Source organism: Salvia splendens, chromosome 10 (genome assembly GCF_004379255.2).
Source record: "Salvia splendens isolate huo1 chromosome 10, SspV2, whole genome shotgun sequence".
NCBI lineage: Eukaryota > Viridiplantae > Streptophyta > Magnoliopsida > Lamiales > Lamiaceae > Salvia > Salvia splendens.
The window spans coordinates 19,034,465-19,047,720 of NC_056041.1; the positions used below are offsets into that span (position 1 = coordinate 19,034,465).

The 13,256-nt window shown below is 41.9% G+C and overlaps 2 protein-coding genes across 2 annotated transcripts; one reads left to right on the forward strand and one right to left on the reverse strand.

The window, feature by feature from the left end:
• Nucleotides 1–2,166: 2,166 nt before the first annotated feature.
• On the reverse strand, nucleotides 2,167–3,814 carry LOC121752726 (serine/threonine-protein phosphatase 7 long form homolog). Its single transcript, XM_042147824.1, has 4 exons — nucleotides 3,432–3,814; nucleotides 3,264–3,351; nucleotides 2,754–3,185; nucleotides 2,167–2,685 (listed from the first exon to the last, which is right to left on the reverse strand). Exons 1-4 carry the CDS (start codon nucleotides 3,812–3,814, stop codon nucleotides 2,167–2,169), a joined length of 1,422 nt encoding a protein of 473 aa, XP_042003758.1.
• A 3,821-nt stretch (nucleotides 3,815–7,635) lies between these two features.
• LOC121752169 (xyloglucan galactosyltransferase XLT2-like) lies at nucleotides 7,636–9,465 on the forward strand. The gene has a single exon (XM_042147094.1). The coding sequence runs from the start codon at nucleotides 7,785–7,787 to the stop codon at nucleotides 9,261–9,263; it is 1,479 nt and encodes a 492-aa protein (XP_042003028.1). The 5' UTR covers nucleotides 7,636–7,784; the 3' UTR covers nucleotides 9,264–9,465.
• The last annotated feature ends 3,791 nt before the right edge of the window (nucleotides 9,466–13,256 follow it).

Sequence of the window (13,256 nt, forward strand, 5' to 3'; positions counted from 1 at the left end):
TGAGGAAACCATACAAAGTTGGAATTGGTTTATGGAACGTATTAGAATTCACGTAGCCAAGCATGAAATATGTGTAATATCTGATAGGCATGTGGGAATCATAGATGTAATGAATTCTCCCATATGGAAAGAAGAACCCAATGTGGGGCATCACAGATTTTGCTTGGTACATGTTAGAAAAAATGTTTTGCAGAATCACAAAGGCATCATGGTAAAAAAACTTGTTTGGAAAATTGGTATTGCTACAAAGAAACGCAAGTTTAAGATCAGACGTCGTTTACTTCGAACCATCAACAACGAGGCTGTGCAGTACCTTGATGCCGTGGAGTTAGAAAAATGGAGTTTGGCGTATGACAAACACAAAAGATGGGGTGAGATGACCACTAATATGGTTGAATCTTACAACAATGTGTTGAGAGGCGCAAGACAACTCCCAATTAAAGCTTGCATTGATCTGATATTTTGGAGGACAATAAAATGGTTTAATGAGCGGTCAATTGCATCAACACAGTGTGCCACACCACTTACCCCGTGGGCCCATGAAAAGGTGTGCAAAAATGATGTAAAAGGTCAATTACATAATGTGAGAGTCCCAAACACAATTGCAGGGCTTTACGTGGTTCGAACAAAGCGTCGAATTGGTGGAAAGGGCGGTAATAAGTGGAAGGTAAAGTACTTGGAGTCGAACTGCAAATGTCAAAAGTGGCAGATGTGGAGACTTCCATGTTCACATGCAGCGGCAGTTGCGCGGTTTAGAAACGAGCCCATGCTGTCGCTTGTTGATAACGTATACCGCACAAGTGTTTGGGTACACCAATATTCTACGGTGTTCAATCCAATCAGACACCAAGATTATTGGGCTGTGCTTGAATGGACTTTGCAATGTTCACGAGCCCAATTAATGCCTAAAAGTCGAGGTCGATATCGTACTACTAGGATTCCTAATCAGATGGATGTCCGTGAAGCTGACCAGCCACGCGCCCGACGCCGATGTAAACATTGCCGTCAACCAGGGCACGACAGACGCAACTGCCCGAATGCTTCTTCAAGGATGGATACTCAGTTGGTAGATGATGCCGCTGACGATTTTATGCCTCCACCTCCATCAAGATCTGCAGTTCGAGGTCGTCATTCTATCAGCCACACTGATGATGCCGATCACGATGTTATGCCTCCACCTCCACCAAGATCTGTAGTTCGAGGTCGGCATTCTGTCAGCCACACTGGTGGTACAGGCGAAGACATCGGTCTCAGTTATGTCCCACATTCTCCGCCTAGATCTTCTGTACGCGACGATTTTTTCGGGGTTGATTTAGAGAATGTCGTTGTGGAAGATACTCCTCCGTCTAGACTCTCAACCGCCAGAATCGGGAAGGGTATCCGTAGCTTCTTTACGCGGAGAAGGCGAGACAATTGAATGTGTAACAACTATTTAGCTGAATTGAACATTGTTCTGTTTTACTTATATTTTGGCGGCGTCGTAGTTATTTATTGAATAGAACATTGTTCTGTTTTACTTATATTTTGGCGAGTCATGGAATACACAAAACGTAAAATTTAGTTTATTTAAAAACGCCACTCAAGATGGCATTTTTCCTAAAAACGCCATCTAAGTTGGCGGGTTTGTGTTAAAAAACGCCATCTAAGTTGGCGTTTTTATCTAGAAACGCCTATTTCGTTGGCGTGTTTTAAAGACGCCAACGCCGATTGGCGTGTTTGTTCATAACCTCAACCTCGGTGTGGCAGAAAATTGCAAAATTTTTTTCGAACTTAGAAACGCCATCTTGAGTGGCGTGTTTAAAAAAACGCCACTGAAGATGGCGTTTTATAGGAAAAACGCCTATGACGTTGGCGTGTTTTAAAAAACGCCTAGTAAGCTTGCCGTGTTTGTTCAGAAACTCAGCCTTGGCGTGGCAAAAAATTGGAAAAAATTTTCAAACTTAAAAACGCCATCGTGAGTGGCGTGTTTCAAAAAAATGTACCAATAAAAATTATAAGAGTTCAAATTATCAACATGCACACGTATAAAAAGCGGATTTATCAAATTACTAATATACATACGCCAAATGAATGAAAAAACACCAATATCAATACAATATATCAAATTACTTATATAAAGCGTTCAAATCAATGTAAAAACACCAATATCAAAAGTTCGGGCAACGTTCACTCGTCTCGCCTTTTACGCATAAACAGACTACGGATTCCCTTCCCGATGCTGGTCTTAGGGATTCTAGACGGAGGAGTATCTTCAACGACGGCATTCTCTAAATCAACACCAAAAAAGTCGTCTCTCGCAGAAGACCGAGGTGGAGATTGTTGATCGCTGAGACCGAAATCTTCTCCTGTACCACCCATGTGGCTGACAGAGTGACGACCCCGCACGGCAGATCTTGGTGGAGGTGAAGCCACAAAATCGTCATCAGAATCATGAACCAACTGAGTATCCATCCTTGATGATGACGACTCTCCACCAACTTTCTTCTTTCCACGCCGCTTCGCTTTTTGCCGCACGGGCATGTCAAGGTCCAGCTCAGAGCGCTGTGAAGGACAGTGGTCCATCGTCTCAGCTTCCCCACATATCTGGAGGCCATCTTCAACCATTCTCGAAATGGTGAATAAATCCAGCCGTCCTGACATGTCTTGCTCCCTAAGAAAGTGGCGTATTTTGTGAAGGGTCTCCACCTACAATTTTCAGTGTTAATTACATTTCATCTTATGAATATAAATAAAGAAAAGTTATTGAAATCTACCGCGTAGTGATGAGAGGCCGCCGTTTCATGGAAGCCCTCATGAGAATGCACCCCAGGTTTTGTTAGGTACACCACGGTTATCCGGCGAAACCAATCCATGTACTCATCAGTAGCAACAGGCACCAATGAGTACTCCAAATCAACATACACTGTGTCGTGCCTATTATGCCAATCTTGTATATGATTGGCGTGCCACTGAACCCAGTTCCGACCTGCTTTGCCACGTCGATCCTGTTTCGTAAAATCAGATCCGTGGAACCGGTCGACAAGCGGGATATAAGGTTGGACAATCCCAAATTGTCGCAACACCCGCTGTGGCATGTGTGGCTCAACCATATTCCAGCAGATTAGTGTTGTCATCGACGTCCATATAGGACGACCGGCAACACAAACATCCGGCAGATTTCGCGATTCATACGGCCTCCAAATAAACTAAATATGAAACTTATTTAGTCAAAACAAGTTCAATCAAAACAACACACTAGCAACAATTTAGGTTACGTAAATTACCTGATTGGCATGCATTGTTGAGAACTGATCTCTGAAAGTTTCAATGCAATGCCCCGGTGCTTTTACATAAGAGGCCCGACCAGTCCATCTACAAAAATTAAATTATGAGCGAACAACACAAAAATCAATAAAAATTATGCTTAAAAGAGTAATTAGTGGACAACTTACGCGACTGCACATGGTAAGTAGTCTACGGGCGCGGGGTTCAGCATCTGCGGTCTAATAATTGGGATTCTTTCCCAAGCCCACAGCTGTAACAATGTAAGAGCTCCCCCGACATCGGTCCTCTTACCAAGTGCAGCTTCACATAGATTGTGGTACAAGCAGGCAAGAGTCGCACCTCCCCAGCTATAGCTAGCACATTGTTCTATATCCATGAAAAACTGAAGGTAGAAGAAGAGAATTTTATTACCGGTAGCGTTCGGGATCAGTAGACCACCCAGTAACAGCAGACAATACACACGAGCACGTTGATTGTACATGTATTGCTCGTGGTCATCACTCAACTCAATCCGCAGTTGATTTGATAAGCTTGTCTGCTTCCAGTTCATTTCTTTTAGATCAACTACATCTGGAATAAAGCCAAGAAAATCCAAACAAACATCCTTCCAATAGTTGACATCCTTAGTGGGGATGTAACCCGTCAGAGGCTCACCGTCAGTTTTGAGGCCCCATAAGACCTCCACGTCTTCTAAGCTCACAGTCGCTTCACCGACTGGAAAGTGAAACGTGTGAGTCTCTGGCCTCCAACGTTCAATCAAAGCGGTGATAAGATGGTGGTCAATGTCTTTCGGTTGACCACACCTCAACATCCCGCCGAACCCCATCTCATCTATAACCGCCAAAACACGAGGATTTATGGGAACATCCCATATGATTCCTTCGTATCTTCTACACCGTACGTCTTCCGATGGCACTCCTGCCCATATGTTATTAGAGAAGTGTTGTCTCTGCAGATATAATACGGAGGGGTCCTCAGGACCACATAAGAGCCGACGACGAGAAGTTGAAGAAGATGCCATAAATTACCTACACAACATTCATATTCCAAATTAAACAACAAACAAACCTAAACAAATTCAATAATTACAAACAATTTAATACAATATCACAAAATGGAACACCTATATCAAATAATTCACAATACACAACTTCAACATCATAACACAATTCACCTACACAAAAGTAACAGTTCAAATAAACAATATACATCAATTTTCCACCAATTCAACTTACCCAATTTTAGTTTAACCAACCTAACAATTTCAATTTCAATTTCAACCTAACAATGTACACAAAATTAACATTTCAAACTAAAAAAAGACATTAACCAAAACCCACATAAACCAAATCAATTTGCCCAATTTTTAAGCTATAAAACCCTACGATTTTGGTTTATAATCAAATTTATACACAAATTCACTTAACCCAAACAATCCAACATAATAATCAACACTAACGTCATACAAATAATCCATATGCACAATATTTCAACTCAAATCGCAACACATTACAAACCCTAGCTAAGTATCCAACAATTACTCTAATAATGTAAAAGATAAGCATACTAACCGAATAAATTGGACGAATTTGGGGAAAACTAGCACCGATTGATGAATGGAGGGCGAAATCACAAAGACACGGACGAATTTGCGAAGGATTTGGCCGCTGCTAGAGAAAATCGCGAAGTGGGTCTGTGGTGTTAATTTTTCGCGACTGGCTGCTAGTATATGCTTCTGAACAAAGACGCCAATGGTGTTGGCGTCTTTTAGTGAAGACGCAAATGAGGTTGGCGTCTTTTAGCACAGACACGCCACACGGATTGACGTCTTTTATTATATACACGCCATCTTGATTGGCGTGTTTAAATGTACTGTAATATGAGTAAATACGGGTAAAATACTTGAACATTGTAAAACGCCATTCTAGTTGGCGTTTTTACTTAATAAAAACGCCTTTCCTATTGGCGTTTTTCCTATATATGGAATAGATAACAAAATGGGTACATTTACGTGATTTTAAAGACAAACTGCCCTATAAACCCGATTTCCTCCTTCAACTTCACTAGAGACACCAGTGTGGGAAAGTGTATTTCTTCCTCACAAGTGGCCGTTTGCATCATCACAAGAGACACCAATCTATCTTTAATCATTAAGGATTCGTTTCATAGTTAAACTAAGATATGGTAAAGTAGTGAAGTGAAGTTGAAAAACATATTTCCTTGCCCTTATTTATGTATCAATCATTGGAGAAACCAAAAAAACAAGACCTTTATTGGCTTTTCCTATGTATCAAGCATACACTCATATTATGAGTTCTATTTTTTCTTGGGTTCTTGCTTGAATTTTAAATTTATTGATAAATTTATCCGACTTATCAAACGAATAATCACTTTGTTTGTGACGTCATTTTACTATACCACGTTCTTGTATTCATCTATTTAGTTCTATCAAGTAATTCTATATCGTTTTTAAGAGTTGATTCATTGTCATTCATAAACTAATCGGGAACGATCGTACCAATAATAGTAAAGAAAAGTGAACTCATTAAAATCGAATGTATTATGATGTTAATTGGCTGTGGATAGTGCTATTTGACCATAATATATAAAAATTGTCTTTCTGAATCCATGCATGATACTGCAATGAGAATAAAGAGTTAAATCTACTGGATTACAATACTTTAAATTTATTCTTTCTTCGTAACATTAATGTTAAATTATACTATATTAATATGTTCTATGACCGGTCATGTTATGTTAGTCCACTAATTTATATATTTATTTAATTACATGTCCCTATTTATTTAATTATGAGTATAAACTAAATTATGCTTGGTTTTCAGTGTATCGATTTTGGTTGGATTTCATTAGAATTATTTGAGCATAGTATTTCAATTTTGAGTTGTCTTTTCTGCTTTTACAAAGATTAACATCCAGATTCAAATTTAAACCCAATTACTTGTCAATCCTAAGATATAAGTAATCAATTATAATTTATTATCATTATATTAAAAATATTAATATGTTGTAATTATAATCATATGCATGATAGATGCACTATCATCCTAATGTTTATTGATGTGGTTCCCTATTCAATTGGAGTCATTGGACTGTGAAGAGTAGAAAGAGCTAAACCTGAAGACAACTAAGATTAATTGGATGTGTGTATTTTGGTCTAAATGGTCGGAGATAAAAGTTTAATTATTGTAACGTGTTCTTTAAAAAATTATGTTTATTTATTTCTTCTTTATAAAGAAGTTTAAATATTTTAATAATTACTCCATATAGTAAAAACGTATGTTCCTGTTCCAATAATGTTACTACAGTCTAACTTCAAAATCGGTGGCTGTTAGTCCCTACACGTTTAACGAATCATAAATGGGTATATGACTTAAATAAAACACTCCACTTTATTCCAATTATTATGAACCGACGAAATTAAAGATAGGACTGCACTTTCTTCCAAAATTTACAACTTCAGTTTAGGCTGTCATCTATTTTACTCAATCAACGAGTATCAATCGATATATGTCTATTTTTAGATCTTTCATTCAATTTGAAAAAGAAAAATTCAGCCATATTCCGCGTTGTATAATTCAACTTACGAAATGTTGGTTAAATTCAAACGTGATATACCTGACATAAAAAAAATACATATATAATCAGGTATGCCATATCTAGAGATTTGAACCTTAATTAAAATTAATTCCTTAATTAATCAAACTGCATTGTGGTTAAGTATTACTATTATATTGTTCAATCAATTATATTGTTTTAATCTTCCAAAAGATGAATCTTGAATCCAATAAATAAATGAGTTAAAAGCGCTATAGTTTGACATCCGGGAATGTTCTTACAATACTAAATAAATTGTATGGATTATTTTAATTTTAGTAAATTTTCAAAGTCGATAGAATAGTTTTCATATTCAATAGGACGGAGTGAGTATTAAACATATTTAATATATAATTTTCGACAGTTTGCTCTTAAAAATTAAAATTCCACGTCTCATTAAACGACAGTTCTGAGAGTCACCAATTGCATAGCTAATTTTGTAATTATTTCCTCTGTTCTATTAGACACAAAATTTAATAAATTAATGTTAAAAATTAAAATAGAGGAAAAATAAAAATAAAATAAAGTTAAATGAAGAATATCGTTTTTTGCTAGGAAAAAGAATAAAAAAGAGAAACTGCTCTATATTCATGAAAATAAACAATCGAACGCAGAGAAAATAATAAATCTAAATGTATAACCACACAATAATCAATGTTTAGAGGAATCTAAAAAAACAATTAGTACTAAAAAGTTTAAGGTTTGGAGCATTTAGAATAAAAAAAGCAGAAGATATATAGTTGTCGGTTCGGGATAAACCCAATTTGCACGCGTCCACATAACATTTGGTCACCCCAAATCATACTCACTAGTCTACCTTCATTTTCTGCATCTAACCAAAAAAATCATTTCCCCTCTCCGCCGCAACCGACACCCCTCCGCCACCGCCTCCGCCACCGCATCAAATGCTTTCCCCCACCGACTCACCTCCGTTCAACTCAAAACCCAAAACCCCCGACATTTTGGACCGCAAAGCCTCCTCCTTCCTAGCCTCCCTCAAACCCCACCTCTCCCTCCACCACCGCCGCACATGGTTCTTCCTCGCCGTCCTCCTCCTCCAGCTCCTCCTCCTCCTCTCCGCCCCTTCCCTCCCCTTCTCCCTCTCCCCCTCCACCCCCGCCCTCAATTCCACTTCCACCCTCACCGTCACCGTCACCAACACAGTTCCTGATTCTCCCTGCCCGCACGGCAAACTCTACGCCTACGACCTCCCGCCGCAATTCAACACCGAAATCGTCAAAAACTGCGACAAAATAAACCCCTGGTCCTCCCGCTGCGATGCCCTCTCCAATTCCGGCTTCGGCAAGCCCGCCGCCGCCGTGATCTCCAAAATCGCGCCGCGGGACGCCAGCGCCGCGTGGTTCTGGACCGACCAATTCTCCCTGGAGCTCATCTACCACCGCCGGATGCTCAATTACCGCTGCCGAACATCAGATCCCCAATCCGCCACCGCCTTCTACATCCCCTTCTACCTCGGCCTCGCAATCGAGAAGTCCATCTTCAACAAAACCTCCACGGAAGCCGATCGCGACCACCACTGCAAGATGCTGCTCAATTGGGCCTCCGATCAGCCCCTCTTCCAGAGATCCGGCGGCTGGGACCACTTCATCACCCTCGGCCGCATCTCCTGGGACTTCCGCCGCTCTCGCATCAGCGACTGGGGCTCCAGCTGCTTCTACCTCCCGCAGATGCGTAACATCACGCGCCTCCTCATCGAGGCCAACCCCTGGGACCACTTCGACGTCGCCGTCCCCTACCCCACCGGCTTCCACCCCGCCTCCACCGCCGACGTCCGCTCCTGGCAGGATTTCGCCCGGAGCCGCAACCGCACCAAGCTCTTCTCCTTCGCCGGAGCCACCCGCGGCTACATAAAGAACGACTTCCGCGGCGTCCTCCTCAACCAGTGCTACTCCGAGCCGGTTTCCTGCCGCGTCGTCGACTGCGGCGGCTCCAAGTGCGCCAAGGGGAGCTCGGCTATCTTGGAGGCCTTCCTCGACTCGGATTTCTGTCTCCAGCCGAGGGGGGATAGCTTCACCCGCCGCTCCATTTTCGATTGCATGGTAGCCGGTTCGATACCGGTTTTCTTCTGGTACCGAACCGCCTACTTGCAGTACAAATGGTTCTTTCCGGGTGAGCGGGAAAGTTACTCGGTTTTCATTCACCGAAATGAGGTAAAAAACGGGACATCGATCGTATCGGTTCTTAGTAAGATTAGTAAGGAAAAGGTGAAGGAAATGAGGGAAAAGGTGATTGAATATATTCCGAAGATTGTATATGCCAATAATAATAAAGGGTTGGAGGGCATGAGTGATGCATTTGATGTGGCTGTGGAAGGGGTTTTGAGCAGAGTCAAGGAGCAAGAACAAAGCTACAAATGGAAATGAAGGGAAGGTATTTATTTTTTGTTACAGAATTGCAATGATTTTTGGTACTACTACATTACTATACTCTAGATTAGAGGGAATTTCGAACGTTTATTTTGTGGAGTTTATTATATTGTACATAGGTGTAATATTTTTTGTATCACTACATAATGATACGATTATATTTAGAATAAAGATTGCATCATGGAATTATTTATATACCTATGCTATGGCTTGTTAGGTCTTTATTTGGGGTTTGTTTATAAATTTATATCACTATTAGGAATTTGTTACTCTCATCTAGTAGTATATGGAGTAGTATGTTATGTGCTTCACTTCATTGTAGATGGGCAATTTAATCACACGTGGTTTTTTTCTTGTACTAGGATTCTTGTTTTCTTAATCGTGTTTAATTGCAATGATTCATGGTTGATGATTTTGTTTGCTCTGTTTGTTATTTAATTAATTGTTTTGGGTTGGTAACGTTTTTTTCTGATTTGTGGCTATTTAAAGTATGATCCGCGGCTGTGGTGAAATTAAAATACCATTGAAGTCTAAGATATTTCATTATGACAAATGCAGATGCAGCATAAAGATGTAGCATTCCACTCACATAAATAAAATTTAGTTAATTTGAAATTGATTTTGCTTTGATTTGTTTGGGATTATAAACTTTAATTATTACTCTCTCCGTAAGATGTCCACATTCTTGAATGATACGAGAGTAATTAGAGCATCTCCAATGCATGGATGTTCCATTCGGACATCCACTAGGACTTCCCAAAAACACCTCCTGCCACGTCACTAGGACTTCTCATCCCACTGCCACGTCACTAGGACATACCATTCACAATCCGCCATTCCCATCGCCCTTTCCACTATGACTTCCCGCAATAAAAAAAATCACAATTATTTATAAACGTAACGGAATTATAATTTTGACACGGAATACGGGAAAATTGCGAATGCTTCATTTAAAAAATTACATAAAAAAGCATAAAAATTACATAAAAAAAAGAAAAAAAATTACATAATAAAAAAGAAAAAAATTACATAATAAAAATAACATAATACGGGAAATTTAGACTCGGCTCACTCCGCGTTGTCCTCGTCGCCCGTGCCGCCCTCGCCCTCGCCCGTGCCGCCCCCGTCGTCCCCGCCGCTAATCTCGGCACCATCATCTCCAATGGGTGGCATCCCCAAATCGCACCGACATCCATCGATGACATCCTTTAACATCCTTTTGTACACAGGATCTGTCGTGCTATGCCACCTATGCATGGTCCGGACCAAACTAGTCGTTATCTGCGGGCGGGCGAGACGATCGTACTCTTCTGGGGGAGCAGGGGCCTCCGATTGGACCTCGAACGACCCGCTACCGCTGCTGCTTCCCCTAGCCTTCCGCTGCGCAGCCTTTTGCCCAATCGGGCGACGACGCCTGCGGGAGTCTGATTGAGGTAGCGGGGACACTTCCTCGGCTTCCGGGAGCTCGTGCGAACCAGCACTGCTGCTGTATTCACCGGAAGCGTTGATCTTCGTCCGCTTCTGCCAGCCCGATTCGACATCCCCACAAAACTTTTGGGAATCCTTCACCACGAGATTGGCCTCCCACTGGTCGAAATCTTTGAACTTCAAGGATCTGTCGGGGTACTGCGCCAAGGCACGGTTCTTCACATCCTCCTCGGACATACCGCTGGTTGCCTGGCGGAGATTGTTTTGGTAGAGGCCGGCAAATCGACTAAGCTTAGGCCTCAACCGCTCCCACTATTTCCGGCATTGTTCGGGCACGCGACACTTCACCCCAGCCGGTTTGTGTGTGAGGTAGGTTTCAGCGACGCGATGCCACAGTCTGTCGATATGCTGGTTAGCACCGACATAGGGATCCTCGACTATTAAAACCCAAGCCTTCGAAAGCGCTACGTTTTCCCACACGCTCCAGACCGTCCTCTTTCCCGTCTCCTCATCATCCTCCTCCTTAGCCACCGTTCGCGAGGAAGAGCCCGTGGCTTTCCCCTTGCCCTTGCCCCTGCCACGGCCCTTGCCCCTGCCCCTTGCCGCTGTCCCCACATCATCGGGAGTCTCCCTGACTGGAGATAGCCCCAACTCCTCAAAAGAGAAAGTATCCACGCCGGTGAACTGATTCTCCGGAACAAAACTGGAGGGGGTATCAGTAGACTACATATCGATAACCGGCCGATAAACATCGTCCGCTAGTGGTTCAGGGCACCTGCCACCCCCTCCCCCAGGCATGGTCTGCATCATCCCCGGCATCATCCCACCCATCCCCATCCCCATCATATTTGGGGTCATGCCCCCCATCCCCGCTGCCCTGGGCATCATACCACCCATCCCACCCATCCAATTGTACATATTGCAGTAAGGGGACATCATACCACCCATCCTACCCATACCACCCATACCACCCATCCTACCCATTCCACCCATCCCTGACATTGCCGGAACCGTTGTCGCATTTCCGCTAGAGTTTCCTTCCAGTTCGGCGGGAAACGTCGGAGTCTGCGACTTGCTTGTGGCGGGGGAGTTCCTGTCGTTCTCCATTAAGTAGAAATGAAATTTGTAGTAAAAGAAGAGAGAAACTTGTTAACACAAGTGGTGCGAATGAAATAAAGTTCAACGAGCTGTATATATAGAGTTTAAAAAAAATTAAATACCGGACGTCCGACCCACGCCACAATGGCTGACGTCCGCCCGCCCGTCGCCCGCACGTCCGAGGACATCCGACGTCCTTACGGGACGTCCGTATCCGAGTTGAAACGCCACAATGGCGGACGTCCAGGTCGCCCGTCGCGGATGTCCGACCGGACGTCCGCCATTGGAGATGCTCTTAGAGAGAAAATGTACTTGAATATTTTAATAAGGATAGATGGATTTATTTTTAAATATAAAAAAAGACATTTTGAATTGAACTAAGTAAAAAAGAAAAGTGAATATCTTGAGTGGAATGAATGAAGTATTTGTATATTCTAGTTTTGTTCTGGTCTTCTAGGTTGGGAATGGGTTTCTGGTGATTGAATTATTATGAAGGAGTACATAACATTTATGATTGTTAGATGAAAAGGAAATTAGCTATGGTTGTGACAACACACATGTAATTCTATGTTATGTGGAGTATTAACTATGAAAATGAAAGTAGGTATTAACATTTTGTCCAGCTTTCAACCACTGCATCAATAATACTGCCCTGGGTCTTCAATTATGCTTTTTATTGCTGGGAAGTTTTACTGACACTTGTAAAAAAATTAGTAGATTCGTGAAATATGTGGACTGAATCGAGTCAATAATCGAGATCGGGGGGTTGTTTATAATGTTTAGTATATGGAGTAATATTACTGGTCATGTTCATAACATTTACAGTACTTTATTAACATGTAGAGAACTTTAAAGAACGTAACATAAATGATTATTTAAGTATTTTCGAAAGCTGTAAATAATTTTTGAGTGACGGACGGTCATACTCATTTATCTTGAATAACATGAAAAATTATAGCATTGAGATCTATTGGTTATTGGTTGCATAAACGGAGTGTTGATCAATATAGATTAACAGATACAGTACCTAATGACAAACTATGTTTGTGTTTATAAAGTTGAAGTTTTTCCCTTGCTCCGTCCTTTTTTTGTCGAATCTTATTTCTTTGCAGTGTTACGTTACTACTTCAAATCGACTTTCTTTGCAGCAAAAAGGCGATTCCGTCGCCTTGGCGGCCTCCACACTCCGGTCCGACATCATGTGAGGGGTTCAATCAAGGTACGGAGTAACCCGTTAAGGGGGAGGCCTTAACCCAATGGCTGCCAGAAGCCCATCTCCCAAGGCCTCACACTTGTGCCTGAGAGATGGAAGCAACTACACGACAGCAGTGGGATTCGAACCCAGACTCATTGCAGCAAGATCTGCCCCTCCGTTGCCAACTGCGCTACGCCCCTACGGGCTTGAAATCGACTTTCATGTTTCAAGACAATGTGCCTATACTGAGAGGATTATCTTCTTTTTTT

What these genes read in the sequence shown, in the direction of transcription:
- LOC121752726 (XM_042147824.1), bottom strand. Translation starts at nt 3,814, where the DNA reads ATGAACTGGAAGCAGACAAGCTTATCAAATCAACTGCGGATTGAGTTG. An exon ending in TACTTACCATGTGCAGTCGC is followed by an intron (nt 3,352 to 3,431) that starts GTAAGTTGTCCA and finishes TAATTTTTGTAG; the next exon opens with ATGGACTGGTCGGGCCTCTT. An exon ending in CAACAATGCATGCCAATCAG is followed by an intron (nt 3,186 to 3,263) that starts GTAATTTACGTA and finishes TTTCATATTTAG; the next exon opens with TTTATTTGGAGGCCGTATGA.
- LOC121752169 (XM_042147094.1), top strand. Translation starts at nt 7,785, where the DNA reads ATGCTTTCCCCCACCGACTCACCTCCGTTCAACTCAAAACCCAAAACC.